The sequence below is a fragment of the Schistocerca piceifrons genome, chromosome 3, assembly GCF_021461385.2.
Source record: "Schistocerca piceifrons isolate TAMUIC-IGC-003096 chromosome 3, iqSchPice1.1, whole genome shotgun sequence".
Taxonomy (NCBI): Eukaryota; Metazoa; Arthropoda; class Insecta; order Orthoptera; family Acrididae; genus Schistocerca; species Schistocerca piceifrons.
In genome coordinates, this window is record NC_060140.1 from 366,179,128 (window position 1) to 366,206,568 (window position 27,441).

At 39.5% G+C, this 27,441-nt stretch overlaps 1 protein-coding gene across 2 annotated transcripts in view; it reads right to left on the reverse strand.

The window, feature by feature from the left end:
- LOC124788043 (venom carboxylesterase-6-like) overlaps nucleotides 1-27,441 on the reverse strand; it is a 147,887-nt gene that overhangs the window by 47,767 nt on the left and 72,679 nt on the right. For both annotated transcript variants that reach the window (XM_047255102.1, XM_047255103.1), the window contains exons 4-5: nucleotides 15,564-15,749; nucleotides 6,809-6,999 (exon numbers count right to left, since the gene is read on the reverse strand). In XM_047255102.1, coding sequence (XP_047111058.1) covers nucleotides 6,809-6,999; nucleotides 15,564-15,749 — 377 coding nt within the window. The remainder of the gene's footprint in view (nucleotides 1-6,808; nucleotides 7,000-15,563; nucleotides 15,750-27,441) is intronic.

A 27,441-nucleotide genomic window follows, 5' to 3' on the forward strand; every position in this document is an offset into this window, starting at 1 on the left:
TGACTTACAACCTAGCCCCCTCCCTCCCCCCCCCCCCATCTTTTGGATTCCTTGAATGATACGGCACAAGACACTCAGGTCCACGGTCCTTGACCATTGTCAGCCCTAGCAACTCTCCTTTTGCTGGTTTCCCGGAGAGTTCAAGTGACCCTCCGTTCACGGGTTTTCCAACCCATGCCACCCACACTGAGGTCGACACTCCTACGATCATGTTTCACGCCTCAGTTCTGCCACACTGGTAGTAGATAATGGCCACGTCCTCATCCTTCTGATGGACTCGAACCCTCTGTTATCAGATAAGGGCCTGGAAGTCGAGGTACTACAGTGTTTTGGCCTCCCTCAACACTGCGACCCCGCCTTCCCGCACACCTTCATCTCTCCACTCAGTGAGATTTGAATCGTCTCTTCACACTTCGGTACTTCAGCCCACTGGCTTTCTCTCAAGCCAGCCATCGCCTCGCACACCCACACTGTCGTTCCCAGACTCCAGGATGTCCTTGAATACGACGCAGACACTACACTCCCCCTCCCCAGGACTAATCACAAGTACTCTGTACTGCGGGGGAGGGATGCTGTGTGGCATCGATATAAACATCAATCCTCAAATGAAGACTGTCTCCAATCTTGAGTTCTTTGGATAAAAGGTTTGAGGGGATGCAGTCTGTTTATGTGGTTTCTTCTATATACACGTGTAGATGCCTGTACTTAACTATACATCTGTATCGAAATATAAAGTGGAAGTGTGATTTCGGGATAGTAACCCATCACATGCCACATATGAAATAATATGACTAATGTTGAAAACAATGTAAATAAAAAACGATTAGCAGGAGTCGATCCAGTGATCCAATTATGGACTTGAATGCTAAGTGCATGACCGCCACCAGCTCTTGCTCCGGGTCACAAAGCACCGGTGTGTCAATGATGTTTACAACTTCTCTTGTAATTTTCTCCAAATCACTTACATAGTGTGCCTTACTACTTGATCATTACATTGCCCTAATGTACTATTAACAGTGTACAAAGTTTGAAATAAATCTGTGATCCGAACGTTGTAGCCTCCCCTTGCCAGTTACTTTGAAGCCCCTCCTTCCCTCTGTGTGACTGATGCTGTTTACCATGGCAAAAATGTAGGCTTCACCAGCCCTAGTAGTTTTCCATTTTTACCTGCAGCCAAAGATTCTTCTTCTGACACATAACTCTCCTCCTCAACAGAGAGGTAATAGCACTCAAGACAATAGCATGGGGTAATAAAATACCTTCCTTGCATGCACCCCTTTCTGTTGTGTCAGCTTGCTTATTTCCCAGGGTCCCTAAATGGTCCAGAACCCAGCAGAATTATACTCCTTTCTCTTGATGTGGTATATGAGGTGTGTTTTGTGTGTTTGGATCACATTGTCTGCTGGGTACATTTGCTGAATGGTCTGTAGAGCATGTAGAGCAGGCAAGAAGACTATTCTGTAGATTGTATCTCACCAGTTCCAGAGGCTCTGCATCGAAGACTGTAAACCTGTTTGGGATTCTCATCCGAAAAAGACATTACCAAGGGAAACTGGTGAGCAATGACAGTATAGCCTTGCTTGGACTCATCAGTGTAAATAGATATTAAATAACACTGCTCATCTAAAAAAAAACGGTCTCTTGCTTTTCTGCAAATTACATGTATTTGTTCTGCAGATGGTCACACAAGATTGAAGGTCAGAGACTGAGGGATTGAGTAGACATTACATGCATGTCACACCATGGTTAGAGGTGGTTCCCCATTCTCAGCATCAAAGCTGGGTACAGCACCTGTCTTGGCAGCTTCTATCACCAATCTATGGCTCTCATGGTGAAAGAAGTCCAAAGTCTTTAAATATGGTAATCATACAGAATCATACACAGAGTATTGTAGTCCAGCGATGATCGAACAAAAGCCCTGTAAAATAACATGTGGGAGGATCTGTCTGCCCTCCACTATCTACTACTAAGGCACTTTAAGATATTTGGAGCTTTTAAAGGTCTTGCTTTGAGATGCTTCAAGTGCGGCAACCAGTTGAGTTTCTTTTCAAAAATGAAGACCAAGAACTTGACTGATTCCTTAAAACTAAGAGCTGTGTCCTCCAGTCACAGTATGAATTGATTAAAAATATTTTATTTATTGTGAAGCTATCACACAACTGTTTCATGAATCGTTACTGGGAATGTTATGTACCATTTGTAAATGTGTAGTACATTTACCAAAACACATGTTGGGAATACATTGTCCCATTATCATGTGCTTAAAGCTTCTATGCTGTAAGACATTGTCGAAAGTAAAAGCCAGCGGCATACAAGCATAGTCAAACTTAAAACTCTTCCTAGAGCATCTCATGTTGGCATGTTCTACCCTCGTAAGACCTGAAATGTTCTAGGAAGAGTTTTACGTTTGACAATGCAAATGTGTGGCTTTTGCTCTTGACAGTGCCTAACATCATAGAAGTATTGAGCACTTGATAATGGGATAATGTAGTCTCTAAACATGTTGTTGTAGATAATCATACATTTGACAACTTGTGCATGAAGTTCTTAGTATGGATGATGTACATGACTAAACCACACTTAACATTTATCAAGGGGGAAAAGGAAAAACATCTAGTGGGGAAAAGGAAGCACACGATTTTAGCACACAATTCTAGTTGTCTTAATGTTAGTTGCACTTGTTGAGCTGTCACTTTAAGACAACATGATAAGCAAAAGATTGTAAAATCATTCACGCATGGCACAGGGTTCCTGAGGGGAGGGAATTACTGCTGAGAGAGTAACATTTATCATGCTCTCCCGAGGAAGAACATTCTCCTTGGTTTGTCATAATGGAAAGGCACTGCAAACTCAATCTAAAATATCTTCCTGAAAGGAAGAATCACATTATAAATGGAAGACTACCCTGGAAGCCTTATTCATAAAACTGTTGATGTAATATCACAGGCCTTTGCAAAATCACCAAACACTCCTATCAAGCAATGCCTATGCAAGAAACCTCTTATCACTGCCTACAGGGGTATTAGATTGTCAGGTGTAGCTGGTACCCACAAAAAACACAAAAGTTGTCAGAGAATTTCTAAAACCCACAAAGTAGCAGCTGATCACCTGTTCCAACGTTTTCTCTTTACAGCTGCAAACGGTAACTGGAACTACTTTGTGTGATTCTTTCTGGGTTTCAGGAGGATGATCATGATTGTTTCCCCTCCAAGAATCAGAGTACAGTCCCTCAGACCAGATTCTATTAAAAAGCTTTAGGAGGACAGTCAGGTGTAGACACTCAAATATTGAAAAATGTTTCTGCAAAGGCTCAGGGCTCTCTGTTTACAATGATCAAACTTTTTATAAAATTTGCAATTTTCCACCCACAGGTTTGTCAAACAAGCATGTAGATGTAACAAGTTTTTCAAATTTAACCTCAATTTTCAAGCAGCTGTCACACTGTGTGTATCGTAGCATGAAGTATTTTGACACTAGTGGTAACGTATGAAGTGCAGTGCAGGATATAAACTTCAAATCTGTGAAATCTGCTCCAGTTGCTAGATATCTCAAAGTTGTAGTTAATAGTCTGGCAGACTATTGTTTGACAATAATATGCTTGATAAGTCAAACATATCTGTCAATTAGCTGTCAATATTTTCTCTCAAACCCACTGAATCCAGTCTGTTTGATAAATACATCAAACAGAACAGCACACTGCCAAATAATTTGACAAACATATGAAATTTGGGGTATTGTTTAATTGTCTATGGGAGCCCTAACTCATTTGCCTGCACATAGATCTCTCTGTATATTGAAACAGTATTTACCTCTATCAAATTAAATCAACAGTGTCCTTCTGTGTAAATCTGTCAACCGACGAACAGCTGAAATACAATCATGATATTTTCTCAAAATATTTTTTAAAAAATTACAGCTTTCATCATAATCTTGAATTCTATGTGCAGTCTGCGTAGAAAATCATTAAACACGCACTACATCATTCTAATAATACAAGATAAGGATTATTGTCACCAGAAACATGATAATTCTGGAATGAATCTGCACTGCTTTAGTTAATCTAAAACCGTACAGAATGTGTTTAAAATGATAATTCCAATGTAATGGAGATTATTTCAATAATAAAACATTTCAAAAAGTTTGCATACCATGCTGGAACCACAGTAAAATCACCAAGGTCTCTGCCTGTTCCATGTATGCTTCTTACTCAACAGTCATTTTATGAACTCTGCTAGCTTTAAGTATCTTCCAGTATTTATTAGCTTTCTGTCTCTTTTCCACTGTCAATGTCTGCTTCTCTATTGGCACAAAGAAACATGAATATGTTTGTGTGCCAAAATTTTTTTGGGAAAATTTTTAAAGCTGCTGAAGAAGGTAGAATGAGGCAGCTGATAGCCCAGTTTTCAGAGTCTTTTAAACAGGAGCTTATATTTTTTCAGAGAAAATTCTGCACTGGCCATATGAATGATTTTTATTAAATCTGTGACCGGTTTCACACCACTTATCAGTGCATCCTCAGGCAATCTGTGCAAAAAATAATATAATAAGAGCTCATATAAACTATTTGGTCCCCCATTTCTGAGGTGTAAATTAAACTTTTAAATAGCCAGTTTTTTGAATGAAGCAAGAAAGTACTCAGATATGCTATTTACAACATAGTAACACTGAACATCGCACTGTAACCACTCCCCACCATTCACGTCCAATATACGGTCATCTGGTGAAAGTGGTAGTTAAAATTTAGAAATCTTTGTTAAAAATTTAAGGAGCACATCAGCAAGCCAGGTTCAAAATCGGCCATAGGTGCGCATTTGCAGGAAACGGGTCTCTGCATCACCGGTATCCGGAACAACATGCAGGTGTTACACTTTGAAAGTAAGGGCAACACTCTCAATGTTTTGGAAGAGGTTGAAATCTTCAGAGTTCTGAAGAAATCCCCTCGCTCCTCACTTAATGCCCAGGCCGATATGAGGCACAAGGGTCTTTTATAGAAAATGTATGTGAGTATTTTCCTGTTTCATTCAAGAAACTGGCTATTTAAAAGTTTAATTTACACCTAAAAATTGGGGGGATCAAATAGTTCATATGCGCTCTTATTATATTATTTTTTGTACAGATTGCCTGAGGATGCACCAATAAGTGGTGCGAAACTGGTCACACATTTAATAAAAATCATTCATACAGCCAGTGCAGAATTTTCTTTGAAAAAATGTTAAAGCTTGGATGTGGATGTCCGCCCTACAGAACATGTCAGGAGCTTATATGCCTTTTTTGGTCTCCGATAGCAGTGTTTTTCTGCTGGTTTCCTTCTCTGCCCTGCCACAACAGGGCATGTCACCCATATGAAAAGAACTTTATGGTTCAGTAAACTTTTGATAGCTTATTACATGAAATTGAAATAACTCAAAACTAATTTTACACCTCAGAATGAATTTCAAGTCCACAAAAATTTTGCATGTGCCTCAGTAATACATGGGATTCCCAAAACCCTTCTGATGATAAATGAGACACTTCGTAGCATGTCCCTCCATATTATGTCACTTTATAGACTATATTTTCTCCTCACATCAGATTTTGTGTGTGTGTGTGTTTTTACATGAGCAGGTACGGTAACTTTGAACTACTGTATCTAGAAAACGGATAAAGCTATCAAGAAATGTTCAAGGTTGTTCAAGATCATGATCTTAGGAATATATTACAGAAATTACAGCCATTTCCTGTACATAGCTGTCCTGTAATCTGGGGATCAGTTTTTGTACCCAACAACCATGTTTTTGGGGTGTTTCTCAATAACAGATAGAGATTTTTGAAAACGGGAAGATGGCATTTCTCGATAAATGCCTAGATAATATAATGTTCAAATCTGAGCTATTTGCTGCAGTTTTTTATTATTTAGATTTTGCCTCACACCAGATTTTACATGCTTATTTTGCATGTATGTGTAAAGTAACTTTGAATCTCTGTATCTTGGAAACAGTAAAGATATCAATAAAAATTTCATCTATTTGCTGTACATAGCCATTTTCGATTCCACAGCTTGGTTTTGGTATGAAAAAAATGATATTTTTTTGTTTTTTATTGGCTGGGGGGGGGGGGGGGTCCTAAGAAAACATCCATGAACTAACAATGCCTCCAAAGGCCCCTTAAGGCCCTTCATAGACCACATCACATGCGAAAAAAACTAACCTATTTGCTTCATTTCCTTAAGCAGCAGGAAGTGTGTAATGTTCATACTTTGACCCTGTACTGTAGCACAGTGACACTAAGATGATCATTCTGTTGACTATACAAGTGGTTCCTAGTCCAAGAGTTATCCAAAACACTTTAACCTTGAACTATGAATAGAATCCAAGGCACGAGTGCGGAAGAATCCCATTTTTATGCACTGTGTTTTGGAACATATTAGGTAGTGCATCCTGTTGCATGCGTACCAACAGCTGGTACAATATTTGATATGGGCATTACACAGTGCTAATTATTTACGGATACTCTGTAGTATTAACAAGTTTTGACAGCACCTGAAAGTTTACAGATTAAAGTAACCAGTGCAAGTATATATCAATGTGCTGACATGATACAAGCACAACAAACTATATTGTGACAATAATACAGAGTCAATGTCCTCATGAAAATATCAGAGAATATATAGCCCAAAGTTCTAAGACTTGAAATGACTTCTGCATGTATACACATGCTGCTTCATTCAGAACAACAAGGCTCCCTATAATTAACACTCATAGTTTGCTCTAATAAACCCAAATACCACTCACTGTTTATTGCAAAGATCTAAAATAATGTGTGTCCTTACCAGAAACTGTCTATCGGCTTCAATAATAATTCTCCCTTCTTTTTTTCTAAGACACTGCACAAGTTCAGCAGCTGACGTCCAAGAGCAGCCAACCAAGGACCCCAGTTTATTGGCATACAGTGTGGGTTCCCGAGATGAAGCCCATGGACATAAAGCAGTGCCACTCTGAGAAATAGCAGCATGAAAGAGACCTTGTAGTAGTAAAAAAAAGGACTACAAGTTACGCAACTGTAAACAAATAAATATACAAGGGAATATACTAAACTGACTAATAAAGATGTTCTAATACTTGACAGCACTAACTACAAACAAAGCAACTAAATGTAAAGTTGTCACTAACACCCAGCTTATACAAAATAAATTTACGATGGTAGGATTATCAGAGGATGCACATTTCCTGATTAGACCTCGTGCTACAGTGTGCGTAGAAAAATCAACTCTAACAAACTTCTATCGCCACACCTTTCAGTACATGACTAATACTGAAAATGAGTTCTTTTTAGAATTTCTAACACACAAGCCATCAGAAGTTTACATGAGGCCAAATGTTACACTGTGAATGCACAAGAATAAATTAATTAATGGTAAAGTTCCATTCAAAGTGTTGTACCTGCTTCTAAAACTATTAGTTAAACAATGGAAAGTTCAGGATGGACTAATGACATATTCTGTACTGCTATTATAACTGTGAGTCATTCATTCATACGAATATACATATGTACATATTTATAGGTATCCAGTGTGGTATTTAAGAGCTGATACTTCTCTATGTTTTCTTATGGGTGGTGGAAGGGACAACTTGCAACCTGGGACAGGCACTGTACATGCTATTAGAGGACATCAAACAAGAAGATGGGTTTTGGCAGAAAAGCTTCTAGAAGGCTCACGGATATCTGTTATAGAATAATAAGCATCCAGAAACACTATGGCAATTACATTTGTTCATAGTTTTGTTTACTGTTAAGAAAAAATTTAAATGTTACATTAAATCAAATTGGAACATCCACGATAGAATGTAACAATATTATGAAAAGGAACTTGCTACTTGCCATATAGTGGAGATGCTAAGTCGCAGATAGGCACAACAAAAAGACTGTCACAAATAAAGCTTCTGGCCAGTAAGAACTTTGCCAAAAATAGACCTCCATACCGTGTGCGCACGCACGCACACTCTGTAGTGATTCGAGAATTTCCACGTAAATTGTGGAACCACTCAACCTTCTGCCACCTCAAACATGCGATGTTTTAAAGATAAGTGTGAGAGCCCCTATTTACTGTACAACACAGGACTGTATGTGCAGGATTGACATTTGTCATGGAAGGACAGGAGCTGCGTCAGACGAGCGGCACCAACAAGTGTTTGCCGGTTGCGCCTTGGAAGCTCTATTAAAAGGACAAGTAGTGTTTTTATAATATTCCATGGTTTATGGTATTGTGATAAATGTTAGAGAGACAGATGAATCATGGATTGAATAGAGACTTTTACTTATTTCATGTATGGGACTAACTAGAGGCGAGACATGTTAATAATTTGTGGTGGTTATTAAACCAACCATGATATAAATGTATATTAATAGAGTCTAACATTTGATGACTCAGTTGGCTTAACAGAGTTTAAACGTTTATACAAGAAATGGTAAAGTGGTCTCCTGTTGACGTGAAAATATACCATGATTGAACTGAAAGTTTTCTACAAGTACCCAATTATTTCAAAAGTGGAGTCTTTTAAATTCCTACAACCAGTGATAGTCTTTGGAGAAGAAGTTTCTGGGAGATCGACATAGCTGATTATCCAGAGAAGAGGATCAGCTAGACCCATTATGTACGTCAACTGATGAGAGATAGGTGTGAATTGTGAATGCAATCCAGTTTTGCACTGCTCCTCGTGTCGTCAAAACATTAGAATGTGGCGACCTAAGTGACAGGACTCTAAGAATAGGGGAATTCTAAGATGGAAATGGGAAGAAGATATTCTGAGTCGCCATAGCAGCCAGGCATAACAAGATAAGAGAACTGTTTCAAGTAATTGGGGAAGATCAGTTTGGATTACATCAAAATATTGGAACACGTGAGGCAATACTGACCCTACAACTTATCTTAGAAGAAAGGTTAAGGAAAGGCAAACCTACATTTCTAGCATTTGTAGACTTAGAGAAAGCTTTTGACAATGTTGACTGGAATACTCTCTTCCAAATTCTGAAGGTGGCGGGGGTAAAATACAGGGAGCGAAAGGCTATTTACAATTTGTACAGAAACCAGTTGGCAGTTATAAGAGTCGAGGGGCATGAAAGGGAAGCAGCGGTTGGGAAGGGAGTGAGACAGGGTTGTAGCCTCTTCTCGATGTTATTCAATCTGTATATTGAGCAAGCAGTAAAGGAAACAAAAGAAAAATTCGGAATAGGTATTAAAATCCATGGAGAATAAATAAAAACATTGAGGTTTGCCGATGACATTGTAATTCTGTCAGAGACAGCAAAGGACTTGGAAGAGCAGTTGAACGGAATGGATAGTGTCTTGAAAGGAGGATATAAGATGAACATCAACAAAAGCAAAATGAGGATAATGGAATGTAGTCAAATTAAGTCAGGTGATGCTGAGGGAATTAGATTAGGAAATGTGACACTTAAAGTAGTAAAGGAGTTTTGCTATTTGGGGAGCAAAATAACTGATGATGGTCGAAGTAGAGAGGATATAAAATGTCGACTGGCAATGGCAAGGAAAGAGTTTCTGAAGATTTAAGTGTCAGGAAGTCGTTTCTGAAAGTATTTGTATGGAGTGTCAGGAAGTCGTTTCTGAAAGTATTTGTATGGAGTGTAGCCATGTATGGAAGTGAAACATGGGCGATAAATAGTTTGGACAAGAGGAGAATAGAAGCTTTCGAAATGTGGTGCTACAGAAGAATGCTGAAGATTAGATGGGTAGATCACATAACTAATGAGGAGGTATTGAACAGTATTGGGGAGAAGAGGAGTTTGTGGCGTAACTTGTCTAGAAGAAGGGATCGGTTGGTAGGACATGTTCTGAGGCGTCAAGGGATCACAAATTTAGCATTGGAGGGCAGCATGGAGGGTAAAAATCGTAGAGGGAGACCAAGAGATGAATACATTAAGCAGATTCAGAAGGATGTAGGTTGCAGTAAGTACTGGGAGATGATGAAGCTTGCACAGGATAGAGTAGCATGGAGTGCTGCATCAAACCAGTCTCAGGACCGAAGACCACAACAACAACAACAACAACAACAACAGGGAGTGCAGGGAGTGGCAACTGTCCCTTAACATAGACAAATGTAATGTATTGCGAATACATAGAAAGAAGGATCCTTTATTGTATGATTATATGATAGCGGAACAAACACTGGTAGCAGTTAAATATCTGGGAGTATGCGTGCGGAACGATTTGAAGTGGAATGATCATATAAAATTAATTGTTGGTAAGGCGGGTACCAGGTTGAGATTCATTGGGAGAGTGCTTAGAAAGTGTGGTCCATCAACAAGGGAGGTGGCTTACAAAACACTCGTTTGATCTATGCTTGAGTATTGCTCATCAGTGTGGGATCCGTGCCAGATTGGTTTGACAGAGGAGATAGAGAAGATCCAAAGAAGAGCGGCGCGTTTCATCACAGGGTTATTTGGTAATCGTGATAGCGTTACGGAGATGTTTAGCAAACTCAAGTGGCAGACTCTGCAAGAGAGGCGCTCTGCATCGCTGTGTAGATTGCTCGCCAGGTTTCAAGAGGGTGCGTTTCTGGATGAGGTACCGAATATATTGCTTCCCCCTACTTATACCTCCCGAGGAGATCACGAATGTAAAATTAGAGAGATTAGAGCGCGCACGGAGGCTTTCAGACAGTCGTTCTTCCCGCGAACCATACGCGACTGGAACAGGAAAGGGAGGTAATGACAGTGGCACATAAAGTGCCCTCCGCCACACACCGTTGGGTGGCTTGCGGAGTATAAATGTAGATGTAGGTGTAGAACAACAACAACAAGTGAAGTTAATGTCAGATCCATGGGATCCGGGCGGAGTCACATCTGTCTCCCGGGGACGTTAACATTCTGTGTTAATGAGCACAGTGACGGCCATCGGATCCCTATTTGTTTTTGGTGTTTCTTCTGTCATAAAATTTTCCTGCACTCAATTCCCCCTACTTCTTACACTATCCTATTATCCCCCCCAAATACAGTTTAATAGAGAAACATAGCAGTGAGGAACTGTGATTACATCAACCAAAACTGCTCTCGGTATGCGCCTGAGTCGTCCTCGGTTGTTAGAGGATTGTGTCCGCTAAGTATTTGGATTAAGTTGTCTTCAGTGTTAGAGAGTAGAGAGTTGCGCCCACTAGGAAATTTTATAGTGTCGTCTTCTGTTATTCCAGGGGTGCACGTGCCTATCTTCATGACTCGTCCCATGTTATCCCAACTTATTTTGAATTGCTAGGTGGTGACAGGAGATGGGAATGGGGGCGCACATTACCTCTGAGGTAAGATAGACTAAAGTTGCCTAGCCAGCCAGTCTCCCCCGCCATCCACCTATAGTTAAATCTTATTTTTGCCGAGCCAGCCAGTCTCTCCCACCATCCAAGTAGTTAGGTCTTATTTTTTCCTAAGCTATTGTTTGAAGGTAATCTCTTCTCCAGTTTGCCTTGCAAACCGGTGTGTAGAGGTCTAAATGGAATCAATGTCATTAATGGAGTATGCTCTATCGATATGTCATTATAAGTACTGTAACAATGAATTTCTTGAAAGCTGTCTGGTAAACCCTTATTTGCCAGATGTTTCTGGGTAGATAGGGAGAACCATAGCTAGCACATAACTTTTAAAATAATTTCAGAATTCACGAGATTACTAGTTTCATAATGAAGGTAAAGTGTTCAAGTAAAAGATAAAATTTATAATTTTTGGAGCATATTCATTCTGATAAACTGAAACTGATATTAAGTTAACACGAGATACAATATTGTGTGAATAGTTAAATAACAATAATGTGACACATAATTTGATACTTAATACAGAATATTTTTTACCTTTTATGAGATGTAATGTAGATGGGAGGGTTTGTATCCATTTTCAAAGGGGTGGTAAGTGTAGGAACAAGCATGACTAACACTAAACACACTTCATACCTTTCAAACGACCCTCGCGAACAAGTGTGACTTATTCTTCACCATTTGCCATTCCATAGGGATTGCTAAGATTTTCTTTGGGGACCTCAAGGGTGAAGGTGAGAATGTCCATTCTGTAGGAGACGATTAACACCATACCTCCTCCGGCTCCTCATTCTAGTACCAGCTAGGTAGGGATGATTCTGGGAAAGGGGGCCGGGAAGGGTTACTTGTCTTTGAGGCTATCTTCTTTCACCTCTTCGATATTAGCAACCATTTCTCCTTCTTCCTTTCTTACTTCTCATTTGAGTACCTATCTATCTTTCCCTCTTTCCATACTCAACTACTTCTATCGCAGAAGTTCTTCCTAATTTCTGCGGTTTCCAATAACCTAAACCTTATTTCATATAAGTAGGCCGAAGAATCTGACAACACAAAAACACTCATACATACACACAAAGAAATATGAGTACACAAACAATGAAATTACACATCAAAAAGGGGAGAATCGTCAAGCTTTGTAGGGGGAAAGGAATGTGTACATCAGGAAAGGATGCACACATTGTTGTTTACTGTGGCAGTTCTACATCGCACACATGGTTATTTAGGAACACTTTAGGGAAATTTGCACACATTGCTGTTTACTGTAATGGTTCTACATCGCATATTTACAAAATAGAGATATATACATAGATATATGGACAATGATGATTCTATATCACATGTGTGTGTAAGTGTAGAAGAACAATGATAATTGCGTAAGTATATAAGACTAGAATGATTCCACATCAAGTATGCACAAGAAGGATGCGTGAGTAAGAAAGGAGGACATAAGCCAGAGAGGAAAGCATCAAAGAAGGTTAGCCTAACAAGTATTCTGATGACTGGTAGGATAGTAGGACTCTTATAGTTTAAAATATGTAGGCATGGTGTATGCTGAGAGCGTAGAAGTTGATGAGTAAAGGAGGACTCTAGGGTATGTAAGTATGTAATGAAGTATTAAAAAGTGAGAGTGAAGTAGATTTTTAATTTTTCCAGAGAATATTTAATTATAGTGTACATAAAGATGTAGGGCAATGAACCATGAGGCCTACTCAAGAAGGATAAGGAGGGTGCACCCAGTATTTATTGGATATAAAAGGCAGAACTAAGAAAGGCTGACCTATACTGTACGGACAGGGGCACCAAGAAGGGGATTGACCTGTACCATAGCAGAATAGGAGTTAAAATGGGCACACCTACCAAAACGGAAGGAGGAAGTGCACTCATATGGTCAACCAATATGTAAGGTATAGGTACTGTTCCTAAAAGGAAAAGGGCAGTATCATGACAGAAGTCACACATTTGGTAGAAATTATACTGGTAAATTTGGATTCTATCATTTTTCCCAGAGTTCCTCCAGATTGCAGACGGCAATAAATAATGATACTAGTCAGTACTGAGAAAAAAACAGTACAAAAAATTAGAATAAAGGATGAAATATTTAAGTTTCCAAGACACCTGGAATTAACGATTGGAGCTGAAGAGAGAGTCCTCACCATTCATAAGACACTGCGGAATGATATCTTAAGTAGAGGCTTCTGTTCTAACAAACGAAGTAGAGTAAAGAATCAGCCGAAAGACAAAAATCGGAAGCCTGCTCTATTGGGTACAAGGATTTATGAAAAAATTGTGTATATAAACTTATGCAGTAAATGATTACTTTTAAAATGTGGATTGTCATTCGGTATGATATTAATGTACATACTGATTATGTATAAAATATCTCATGTTCGATCTAAGGAGGGGGATTTGTAGCGATTCGAAAATTTCCACGTATGTTCTGGAACCACTCGATATTCTGCTACCTCGAACACGCAATTTTTTAAAGGTAAGTGTGAGAGAGCCTATTTACTGTGCAACACATCTGTGTGTGCAGGATTGATGTTTGTCATGGGAGGACAGGAGCTGTATCAGACGAATGGCACCGACAAGTGTTTGCCGGTCGTGCCTTAGAAGCTGTATTAAAAGGACAAGGAGTGTTTATATAATATTCTGTGGTTTATAGTACTGTGATAATTGTTAAAGAGACAGATGAAGCATGGATGAATAGAGACTTTTACTTACTTCATGTATGGGACTCCCTAGAGGCGAGACATGTTAATAATTTGTGGTGGTTATTAAACCAACCATGATATAAATGTATATTACTAGAGTCTAATGTTTGATGACTCAGCTAGCTTAACAGAGTTTAAATGTTTATACAAGAAATGGTAAAGTGGTTTCCTGTTGAAGTGAAAATATACCATGACTGAACGGAAAGTTTTCTACGAGTACCTAATCATTTCAAAAGTGTAGTCTTTTAAGTTCCTATAACCAGTAACAGTTTTTGGAGAAGAAGCTTTTGGGAGATTGACGTACCTGATTACCCAGAGAAGAGGATAAGCTAGACACATCACATCTGATGAGTGAGAGAGTGAGAGAGTGAGAGAGAGAGAGAGATGTGAATTTGTGACAGACTTTTTGCTGTGCCTATCTCCGACTCAGCATCTCCGCTACATGATGAGTAGCAAGTTTCCTTTTCATAATATTGTTAAATGTAACATTAGTGTCTTTATATCAACCTTTCTGGGGGAAAAATTCTTATCATGCTGTATGAAATGTATTTGTGTGTACTGACATGAGAAACTATTTTCTCCACCAGAAAAGCTCCACACAATGCAATTGAAAATGTTACAAGTAAGGTAGGATGGATTCTGCATCAGAATTTGAACTGGCAGAAATTATTTTGTGTGTGTATGTAATTGGAGACTTAACAGTTACTGGTGATGCTATACATGGAACAACCAGGATCATCAAGAGCTGATGTTAACAAAATCAGTTCTCAAACAATAAGGACATCAACGGGAAAATTTCGTTTGATACACACAAGCGCCCAGGATGCGAAACTGTATCTTTCATCATAATGTTGGACAAAAACCCAAACTAACATCCCAGAAAATCAAAGACAAATAAACAAAACTATTTCTCTTGGTGCTGTCTAACTTTCAGTACATGGGTACCTCAAATACAAATATTATCTTATAGCCATTAAAGAAAATATTCATGCATTAAAACTTTCAGTAAGATGGGTGAAAGACTGGGTTTTATCACTGGAAGTGGATCACAAATCTAAGATTCTCAGTGCGTTTGTAACAATGCTTGGAGGATAGAACAGACTTACAAGTCAAACATTTTTACTTCCTCGCAAACTGAATGCAACAGAGTAAAGCCACTGAAATATTTATTTGTTCACTACATTCAAGGCAACATTGTTCACTTTTCTGTGCCAAAATTTCGCATGTACTGCATATTGACAATGACTGCTGTAATTACAAACTAAACGAACACAATGTTTTAGCACTAGTAAAAGAAGCTTTCATCAGTTTATAATGAGAGCAATGGCACAGAGATGATGCCGATAACCAAGAAATAAACTCAGATACTGAACATTGCTATTGTTTCTGAAACAACACTACTCCATCACTCCTTTCACTCACAAGAAACTGCTCTTTTGAGAACTGAAGTGGAAGGTATTTTTTCTTACCTCTATTTAGATTTATTAAATCTGTCACAATTCCGTGTATTGATTATTGTGATACTGCAATGTATATATGTACGTATGTAATTATGTACCTTTACTCAGTGATGATAGCATGTGGTAGTGGACGCTTGCACCACCAGCACCTTGACCAAATATCGTAACACTGTTACTGTCACCACCAAAGTATTCAATATTCTGCTGGATCCACTTTAATGCTGCAACTTGGTCTTTTAGCCCATAATTTCCGGGTGATGCACTGTCTCCTGTGCTGAAGAAACCTGTAAAGAAACAAGGTTTGAAAAGTAATAAAAAAACTGCTTTATTGGACTTTTCCATTTTCTGTTCCTGTAAAAATTGTATAAGAAAGTATACAAATGTAAGTGGAAAATTCTCTTAGACAGTGTTAAGGACGATACAGTTTGCTATACATCTGACTATACGGTAAGCAGACACAGATTAATATTCAAAATCAGTTATGATTGAGGTAGAACTATAAAAAGATCCAACTTTCCTTCATGCTTTGAGTTTATTTGCTAAAAAAACAGAAAGAAAACTAAGAGGAAAATGAAAGATTTCATGAGGAAACCATATCATTTTGATGCAGATGTTATACATGATGCACCAATTTTTGCTGTCTTCCACACTTTTCATCAGCCTGTGGTTGGTGAATACCACAGTGCAGAAGAAGAGGGGGTGGGGGTGGAGGTGACTGTGCATAGTGATCAAGTTAAATTTTAATAAGTCCAGCTCAGAGAAAAAAAGAAACACACTAGAAGGAGAAAGAGTGTGTTGGAGAGAGAGAGAGAGAGAGAGAGAGAGAGAGAGAGAGAGAGAGAGAGAGAGAGAGAGGGTTACTCTTCATGAAAATGTAGGTTTGAAAACTGAACCATAAAGTTTTTGGTATATATCTCTTCTCGAAACTTCCTATATGAAAAAGGGGGTGTTTAAATTGCACCTATGAACTTTCGTCAACATGATGACATTTGATGTTGCCATGATTAATGCACAGGTTGGAATAGTAGGTATCTTGTCTTGTAGAGCCACATATTCTCCCAGCAAGTATTACAACTGCTGGCTCTAAGAACTTTATTCACCCAAACTTTCTATAGTACTAGCCCCTGGAAGAAAATAAGAGAAAGCAAGTAGTTTATGTACATTTCATTCACATTGTAGGAGACACAATGGATGAATTCTATGATTATAGATAGGGAAGTACTAATTTCATGGTATGAACTTTGTCCCAACATCAGTCCTTTTGAATTTTATATTTGAAGCCACCTAGACAACTGGTTCATGTATTAGACACACCTAACGCACAAGCAGTATCAGAATGTTAAGGCAACTTGCAAAAGCATTTGACACTGGCCGAGAGTATTTAAAAGTCACAATAGTACATAGTCTAACAAGTCTATTGCAAGGCTCTCTGCAGCTGAGAGAGTAAATGCCAAGGTGTAACCATCACCCACCAACAGTAACCTGCTCCTGGTAGCTACTTGGCCACCATGCAGAATCGGAGAGGGCGACCAGCAGAGACTTCTACAGTGTGGTTGCAAAGGCATAATGGAAGATACTGCAGCAGAGTATGAAAAATGGCTGATAATGAAATAACAGAAGTGACAATGGAACAAATTCACCACCACTTTGCCAATAGATACACGATCAAAATTACCAGTTGTAATTGTACGTATAAATGAGTATTGGCTGTAATCCATATCAAAATTAATAACATACAGATCCACTGAGCTACATTTACAAATGAGGTGTCAGGCAATTGGTAAGGAGTCAGTTATCATCACTAGTAACAGTTCTGCACAGCTCAATGGCCAAGTACAAGTATTTCAATTGGACACTACTTCGGCGACTTGCGTGTCCCTAACTCCCCTCAGTTATTCAACTGTGGAAAGGGGACCTATAGTTTAATGTGGATCCAAATAATATGTCATTTTAGGTGACTCCTCACATCAATGAAATGTAAAGGCTAGGTTACAACACAGATTGAAAAATCTGAAATGCGACTGGGATTTGATCCTGCGACCTCCCAGCTTCCACGTACGTACATGTTTATCTCTAGGCCACCAGCCCTGAGTTATCATCCCTGAGCATTTAGTATCAGATACACAAACACAATCGATGATACACTATAATTTAAATAATCATGATCACATGAATTTGCAAGAAAGGTGAGCCCACCACATCCACACATTTCATGAACATAGTATCATGTACACCTGTCCAACCCTTACTCCCAACATATCTTATGTTGGGATTTAAGATTTATTTATTGGTTAATTGGTGATTTATATATTTGGCCATCAATAAAGATTCTTATCGTTCGAACATGAGTGGAAGGAGTGCATAGAGACACTTCACATAAGCAGCCCATATTAATTCCTAGTTAATTATTTAATCAATTTTTGTTTTGTTTTATGTGACACACACATGTGACATAACTTGTGATTTTATAGACATTAATGAACCAATAGACTTAGAAAGAACTGTGAACTCAGCAAATGGCGAGGGAAGAGAGGTGCTCATCTCGACATATTGAGTGTACACTGAAGAGCCAAAGAAGCTGGTACACCTACCTAATATCATGTAGGGCCCCTACGAGCACACGGAAGTACCGCAACACGATGTGTCACAGACTCTGCTAATGACTGAAGTAGTGCGGGAGTGAACCGACACCAAAAATCCTGCATGGCTGTTCATAAATCCGTAAGGGTATGAGCAGGTGGAGATTTCTTCTGAACAGCATGTTGCAAGGCATCCCAGATAAGCTTGATAATGTTAATGTCTAGGGAGTCTGGGGGCCAGTGAAAGTGTTTAAACTCAGAAGAGTACTCCTGGAGCCACTCTGTACCAATTGTGGGCATGTGGGGTGTCGCATTGTCCTGCTGGAATTGTCCAACTCTGTCAGAATGCACACTGGACATGAATGGATGCAAGTGATCAGACAGGATGCTTATGTATGTGTCACCTGTCAGAGTTGTATCTAGACGAATCAGGGGTCACTCCAACTGCACATGCCCCACACCATTACTGAGCCTCCACCAGCTTGAGCAGTCCCCTGCTGACATGCAGGGTCCATGGATTCATATCCGTCGCTTGATACAATTTGAACCAAGACTAATCTGCCCAGGCAACATGTTTCTAATCATCAACAGTCGGTGTTGATGGGCCCAAGCGAGGCGAAAAGTGTTGTGTCATGCAGTCATCAAGGATACACGAGTGGGCATTTGGCTCCAAAAGCCCATATCGATGATGTTCTGTTGAATGGTTCACACACTGACACTTGTTGATGGTACAGCACTGAAATCTGCAGCAACGAGTGGAAGGATTGCACTTCTGTCACATTGATCGATTTTCTTCAGTCGTCATTGGTCCCATTCTTGCAGGATCTTTTTCCGGCCACAGCGATGTCGGAGTTTTTATATTTTACTGTGTTCCTGATATTCACGGTATACACGTGAAATGGTCATATGGGAAAATCCCCACTATGTTGCTACCTCTGAGGTGCTGTGTCCCATCGTTCATGCGCCGACTATAACACCACATTCAAACTCACTTAAATCTTGATAACCTGACATTGTAGCACCAGTAACCGATCTAACAACTGTCTTACATAGATGCTGCTGACCGCAGAGCCAAATTCTGCCTGTTTACATGTCTCTATATTTGAATAGGCATGCCTATATCAGTTTCTTTGGCACTTCAGTGTATGTGTACAACATGAAAAATTTGAATTGCAGCCAATTTTATAAAACTCAGCAGTTATATTGTAGTTTGACTTGGAGGGGGCGGGGGGTGGGGGGTGGGGGGTGGGGGGGTGGGGGGGGAGGGGTGGGGGGGTGGTATTGTAAGACCGTCTATCAGCATGCTCTTGGTCTGTATCTGTTAGTCATGCATGGAGGTAAGAGATCAGTTGGTATAAAAGTTAAAGTGATTGTTTTTGGGTAATGAAATGGGTGCACCAGTTTATACTTGTGGGTGTTGGACCTGAACACCTCAGGACTGTTAATAATTTAGCAGTTTTTCACACTTGTTTCTGGCATGTAATAGAGTAACATATTCACGTATATTCAAAGTATGTTGACCTACATTTTCATGACTTAGCTACAGGATTTTTACAAATTTGTGGTGCTTCATGACTATGTATCTGTACACCTTTTTGATAAATAAATACATATTGGAGTCTGGAAGCACATGTTCTGCAAATATACAAACTTAACACCACAGACAATGTTTTATCAATTTATCCATTCATTTCAACAAATTTCTTTGTGTTATTCATTATTGTGTTGACGAAGATATAAAATAAATCATTTGTTATCTAATCACACATTCTTTCAGTTGGCTACCATTGTTAATCCTTCAAGATTGCACCATTCATTTAATATTTCGCTAACTTGCTCAATACACGTTTGTTTGAGAACTTTATGTTTTGTAAAACCTTTTCCATTTTTAGCGAGTAAAGCATATAAGTGAGGTGTGCAACTCAGCCCTACAACATAAGAAATGAGCTACCATCACTCTGGTTCTTACACTGGCTTAATCTGCTTATACCAGTAACCAGACCTGCTACTTTGTCTTAGGCAGCCACATAGGGAAGTGATATGTGAGGACATTACAATGTGCATTAGCATAGACAAGAGGAAGATATTTTTGATACTGTTGATCAGCTTCTGACCTGACAATTTTGAAGTGTGTTCTTTCACTAATAAACTAACAGTAGCAGCCATATTTCCCAGCCCTGGCTTTAAGGATAAGTGGCATGCTCCATAATGAATTTCCACAGCTCAGCCACCTGCTTTATAGTAGTTGCTGACACCAGGCTTCGTATCTTATAGTGGACACCAAAAGTTGCCAATGCAATGTAAACTTGCAACAGCAAGGTTCTTTTTAGGTGGGCTCCTGACAGCAATGAAGCAGATGCAACTCAGTCCTCCTCTGTACTTGAGGTCTAGGCAATAAGTCACCACTCCAACTCTGGGTACCATCAACTCACCACAATACAGGTCCTAGACATACTTATCCAACTCTGTGATTGCCTCTACACTCAGCTCCAGAGGCTAATACCTCCAGAGCCTCTTTGCCTGTGTTAGTACCCCAATGAATGCCACACTGTGGTTGTGAAGTTGTGACAATTCATACAGAGGCAGTGTAACAATCGCACCAAGGAAACAGCATGATGGCAGTCTGGTTTCAGCACAGCTCAAATATGAGAGAGCAGCACTGTATAAGTCACCTTTGCACACCTTTTTGTTGTTTTTATTATTATCACCCTGAATTTGACTAGCAAATTATGGAAGAAGGCTATTAACAGAGAAGGTTTCAACACAGCAGACAGAACAGCACTTGTTGCAGAAAGTAGAACAACTGTGTGTGGATAACAAAGAATTACACTCATAAACAGGCTTCATAATGGAACATGCAAAAATACACACAATGGGACGACAAATAACTCATTAATGTGACCTGACTTCAGCTTACTGGCAAAGCTCGCACATCAGAAGCAACTATGGCACATGCAAAAATTTTGCTGAATTCAGAAAGGTCTATTAGCAAGCTATCAGTCCAAGAAAATTAGCCCGTATTCCAGCAAGAAAAAAAATGAAAAAAAAGAACAGTATTACTACGAAGCCTGGGGAGGGGATAGAGGAGTTCTACTGCAACCAAAAAGTGAAAGCAAAGATCTGTGGCCTTACGGATGAGACTAACACAAGTTGAGCAATCATTCATGAGGCAAATCACCGAGTGCTGCATCCCTTTCGGAAAGGATTATCCACAGCAGTTTCGTAGTCAGAGTGGAGCCTTACAAGGGGTAATAATCTCAGTTACAACATTGGCAGAGATTGATGAGGCAACCGGACTTATGGAGCGTGTAAGGATTTTCAACATAGAAGTAATATTTTAACACTGTTTCCTCCGACTGGCATTTTTCTATATAACGACAGGTAATTCTGTATGACTGTATTTACCTCCTGGAATGGTATACCTGTATACAGATTGGTAATTGCAATCAAACTGAATAACCAATCTGTGTACAAATATACCAGTGGATAAATTTGAATTACAGGCATCCAAGAAATGATAGATCTCTGCAATTTAGTTACAACACAAAATTATTAATTCAATAACAATAGAAACTCCCAATTGGAAGGTGAAACCAAGATTTGCGGTACTGACAGCAGCTTGGCAATATTTTTTACAATATGTCAGAATTTTTTTTCAGCCACAAATCCCTAACAAAGAAAATTATCTATTATTTTAGATACATGGGTGACACGCTTGCCCTTACAGATGGAGATGAACATGACATCCAACATATCAATCAGGTACTAAATAAACTACATCCTAAAACCCACTTCACCATGTAAACAGAGAGAAACAAATCAAATAATTCCCTGCACCTCACAATCACTAACAACAATATGTTACACAATTTTGAAATTTACAGAAAGCACAGAACAACTGACAACATGATACATGCCAATTCATGCCACCCAAAGGCACACAAGCAAGCATAATTTCTAGCTGTGATCAACAAAATACAAAATCTACTATTGAACAAGCTGCCATTCAGAAAGGACTTGATACTTACAATAGACGGCACAACAAAATGGTTTCAACTCTGACATAGTAACGCAGACATACAAAAGAAAAAGTTTACCTGTGTTGTTGTGGTCTTCAGTCCTGAGACTGGTTTGATGCCGCTCTCCATGCTACTCTATCCTGTGCAAGCTTCTTCATTTCCGAGTACCTACTGCAACCGACATCCTTCTGAATCTGCCTAGTGTATTCATCTCTTGGTCTCCCCCTACGATTTTTACCCTCCACGCTGCCCTCCAATACTAAATTGGTGATCCCTTGATGCCTCAGAACATGTCCTACCAACCGATCCCTTCTTCTGGTCAAGTTGTGCCACAAACTTCTCTTCTCTCCAATCCTATTCAATACCTCCTCATTAGTTACGTGATCTACCCATCTTATCTTCAGCATTCGCCTGTAGCACCACATTTCGAAAGCTTCTATTCTCTTCTTATCCAAACTATTTACCGTCCATGTTTCACTTCCATACATGGCTACACTCCATACAAATACTTTCAGAAACGACTTCCTGACACTTAAATCTATACTCGATGTTAACAAATTTCTCTTCTTCAGAAACGCTTTCCTTGCCATTGCCAGTCTACATTTCATATCCTCTCCACTTCGACCATCATCAGTTATTTTGCTCCCCAAATAGCAAAACTCGTTTACTACTTTAAGTGTCTCATTTCCTAATCTAATTCCCTCAACATCACCCGACTTAATTTGACTACATTCCATTATCCTCGTTTTGCTTTTGTTGATGTTCATCTTATATCCTCCCTTCAAGACACCATCCATTCCGTTCAACTGCTCTTCCAAGTCCTTTGCTGTCTCTGACAGAATTACAATGTCATCGGCGAACCTCAACGTTTTTATTTCTTCTCCATGGATTTTAATACCTACTCCAAATTTTTCTTTTGTTTCCTTTACTGCTTGCTCAATATACAGATTGAATAACATCGGGGAGAGGCTACAACCCTGACTCACTCCTTTCCCAACCACTGCTTCCCTTTCATGCCCCTCGACTCTTATAACTGCCATCTGGTTTCTGTACAAATTGTAAATAGCCTTTCGCTCCCTGTATTTTACCCCTGCCACCTTCAGAATTTGAAAGAGAGTATTCCAGTCAACATTGTCAAAAGCTTTCTCTAAGTCTACAAATGCTAGAAACGTAGGTTTGCCTTTCCTTAATCTTTCTTCTAAGATAAGTCGTAAGGTCAGTATTGCCTCACGTGTTCCAGTATTTCTACGGAATCCAAACTGATTTTCCCCGAGGTCGGCTTCTACTAGTTTTTCCATTCGTCTGTAAAGAATTCGTGTTAATATTTTGCAGCTGTGGCTTATTAAACTGATTGTTCGGTAATTTTCACATCTGTCAACACCTGCATTCTTTGGGATTGGAATTATTATATTCTTCTTGAAGTCTGAGGGTATTTCGCCTGTTTCATACATCTTGCTCACCAGATGGTAGAGTTTTGTCAGGACTGGCTCTCCCAAGGCCGTCAGTAGTTCCAGTGGAATGTTGTCTACTCCGGGGGCCTTGTTTCGACTCAGGTCTTTCAGTGCTCTGTCAAACTCTTCACGCAGTATCTTATCTCCCATTTCATCTTCATCTACATCCTCTTCCATTTCCATAATATTGTCCTCAAGTACATCGCCCCTGTATAAACCCTCTATATACTCCTTCCACCTTTCTGCCTTCCCTTCTTTGCTTAGAACCGGGTTGCCATCTGAGCTCCTGATATTCATACAAGTGGTTCTCTTCTCTCCAAAGGTCTCTTTAATTTTCCTGTAGGCAGTATCTATCTTACCCCTAGTGAGACAAGCCTCTACATCCTTACATTTGTCCTCCAGCCATCCCTGCTTACCCACTTTGCACTTCCTGTCGATCTCATTTTTGAGACGTTTGTATTCCTTTTTGCCTGCTTCATTTACTGCATTCTTATATTTTCTCCTTTCATCAATTAAATTCAATATTTCTTCTGTTACCCAAGGATTTCTACTAGCCCTCGTCTTCTTACCTACTTGATCCTCTGCTGCCTTCACTACTTCATCCCTCAAAGCTACCCATTCTTCTTCTACTGTATTTCTTTCCCCCATTCCTGTCAATTGTTCCCTTATGCTCTCCTTGAAACTCTGTACAACCTCTGGTTCTTTCAGTTTATCCAGGTCCCATCTCCTTAAATTCCCACCTTTTTGCATTTTCTTCAGTTTTGATCTACAGGTCATAACCAATAGATTGTGGTCAGAGTCCACATCTGCCCCTGGAAATGTCTTACAATTTAAAACCTGGTTCCTAAATCTCTGTCTTACCATTATATAATCTATCTGATACCTTTTAGTATCTCCAGGGTTCTTCCATGTATACAACCTTCTACCATGATTCTTAAACCAAGTGTTAGCTATGATTAAGTTGTGCTCTGTGCAAAATTCTACCAGGCGGCTTCCTCTTTCATTTCTTAGCCCCAATCCATATTCACCTACTACGTTTCCTTCTCTCCCTTTTCCTACACTCGAATTCCAGTCACCCATGACTATTAAATTTTCGTCTCCCTTCACTATCTGAATAATTTCTTTTATTTCATCATACAATTCTTCAATTTCTTCATCATCTGCAGAGCTAGTTGGCATATAAACTTGTACTACTGTAGTAGGTGTGGGCTTCGTATCTATCTTGGCCACAATAATGCGTTCACTATGCTGTTTGTAGTAGCTTACCCGCATTCCTATTTTCCTATTCATTATTAAACCTACTCCTGCATTACCCCTATTTGATTTTGTATTTATAACCCTGTAGTCACCTGCCCAGAAGTCTTGTTCCTCCTGCTACCGAACTTCACTAATTCCCACTATATCTAACTTTAACCTATCCATTTCCCTTTTTAAATTTTCTAACCTACCTGCCCGATTAAGGGATCTGACATTCCACGCTCCGATCCATAGAACGCCAGTTTTCTTTCTCCTGATAACGACATCCTCTTGAGCAGTCCCCGCCGGAGATCCGAATGGGGGACTATTTTACCTCCGGAATATTTTACCCAAGAGGACGCCATCATCATTTAATCATACAGTAAAGCTGCATGCCCTCGGGAAAAATTACAGCCGTAGTTTCCCCTTGCTTTCAGCCGTTCGCAGTACCAGCACAGCAAGGCCGTTTTGGTTAATGTTACAAGGCCAGATCAGTCAATCATCCAGACTGTTGCCCTTGCAACTACTGAAAAGGCTGCTGCCCCTCTTCAGGAACCACACGTTTGTCTGGCCTCTCAACAGATACCCCTCCGTTGTGGTTGTACCTACGGTACGGCTATCTGTATCGCTGAGGCACGCAAGCCTCCCCACCAACGGCAATGTCCATGGTTCATGGGGGGGAAAAGTTTACCTATGCAACCAAAAGTCCAGAAGGATAAAAAATTGTCCAGAGAAACACTGAAAGACAGAAAACCAACCTACATACCCATAAAATATTTAGGTACAATGATCAAACAAATTAAATGCACTAATGAAGAACACAAATATCCAGTTCGCATGTACAACCAACAACAATATATGGCAAAGACTTCCCTTAGGAAAAACAAGCACACGAGTATTAGCAAAAATAATCCTCTTACATTCTTCAATCACCAAAATAGTGGTAACCACAACTCAGAATGAATGGAATTAGGAACGAAAATTTTACACAAATTACCTTAAGATTTAACAACGAATGTACTTGAAGAGACAGAAATCTGCATACACATGATACAAACACCCCGATGAAATTTGAAATGAACGAATGGATTTAAACAAACATGACATAGAAAATTTTACTGAATTCCTAACCAAAGATAATGGATAGAGACAAACAACTACACCACAGAGATATCAGTTACAAAGATCATACATACTAACCGAAATTACAACATCCAACACTCCATAGCAACTGTAGCTGTATAGAATCTTTGGCAAAATTATCACAACTGTCGGTCTGTCAAATATGAGAATAAAACACCATATTTAAAAATTACACGGAAGGACCGTTAACAGCAGGACATACCCACAAAACCGCTTATAGAATAAGAGTCCTAAACCTACACCACATTTTAACACAGTAGAAAGTGACAGTGACCCCTGATGACATAGGGACATAAGTACCAAATTTGTACACCTGAAAAGATGATTAACCAACATTATAATAAAATTAAAAATGTTATGTAAATCTTGCTGGTGGTCTGAAATGGATCCATCACAATGAATACATAATTAAACTACTATAGCAGCAATCTGGATGTTATTACATACTGTCTCTAAGAATTACCTTCTCCAAAGTGGGCCCATTGGATCTTAAACCTATACAACATATTGTTTTTGCTAGAAACTCTTAAGGAGTAATTGTGAGCTAGACAGGATGCAAGACTTTGTAGGACAGAGCATTTCCAATAGAGGTGTCACTACACTGAGGTGCCCCAGTCACAAGCCTATGAAGTATCGGGTGAGATATGATAGGAATATGAAATAAATTCATGGAGACTTCAGACAGGAAGAACTGCTGACACTACTGTGCTAAGAGAGAGAGAGAGAGAGAGAGAGAGAGAGAGAGAGAGGGAGAGAGAGAGAGAGAGAGGATTGGTTGGTCGGTTGATTTTGGAGAGGGGATCAAACAGCAAGGTCATCAGTCCCATTAGATTAGGAAATGATGGGAAAGGAAGTCAGCCATGCTCTTTCAACGGAACCATTCTGGCATTTGCCTGTAGCAATTTAGGGAAATCATGGAAAACCTAAATCAGGATGGCCAGACACAGGTTTGAACAATCATCCTCCTGAATGCGAGTACAGTATGCTAACCACTGTGCCATCTCGCTTGGTTGGTAATTTATTATTGGGTTTATTCTATCCTACGAAATAAATGGCCAGGGAAAATTATACTACCTTAGCAAAGGACTTACTAAGTGTAATCTATGGAGTAACCTATGATGTAGAGGGAGGAGGAGGACTATGCAATATTTTGCAATAAATCATGACAACAAGCTTCCTTCCCTTGAAAGAATCTCAACCTGTTTATAGAGATCTCTCCACACGAGAATGCACAGTCACAAGTTATCAGAAAGGAAAAGAAAATGAGAACAAATACAAAAAAAAATTGCCCAGAATTATCTATTGGTTGGTTGGGTGATTTGGGGAAGGGGAACAAACAGCGGGGTTATAGGTCTCATCAGATTAGGGAAGGATGGGGAATGAAGTTGGTTGTGCCATTTCAAAGGAACCATCCCAACATTTGCCTAAAGCAATTTAGGGAACTCATGGAAAACATAAATCAGGATGGCCGGACACAGGTTTGAACTGGCATCCTCCTGAATGCGAGTTCAGTGTGCTAACAGAATTATCTATTCTTCTTCAAAATAT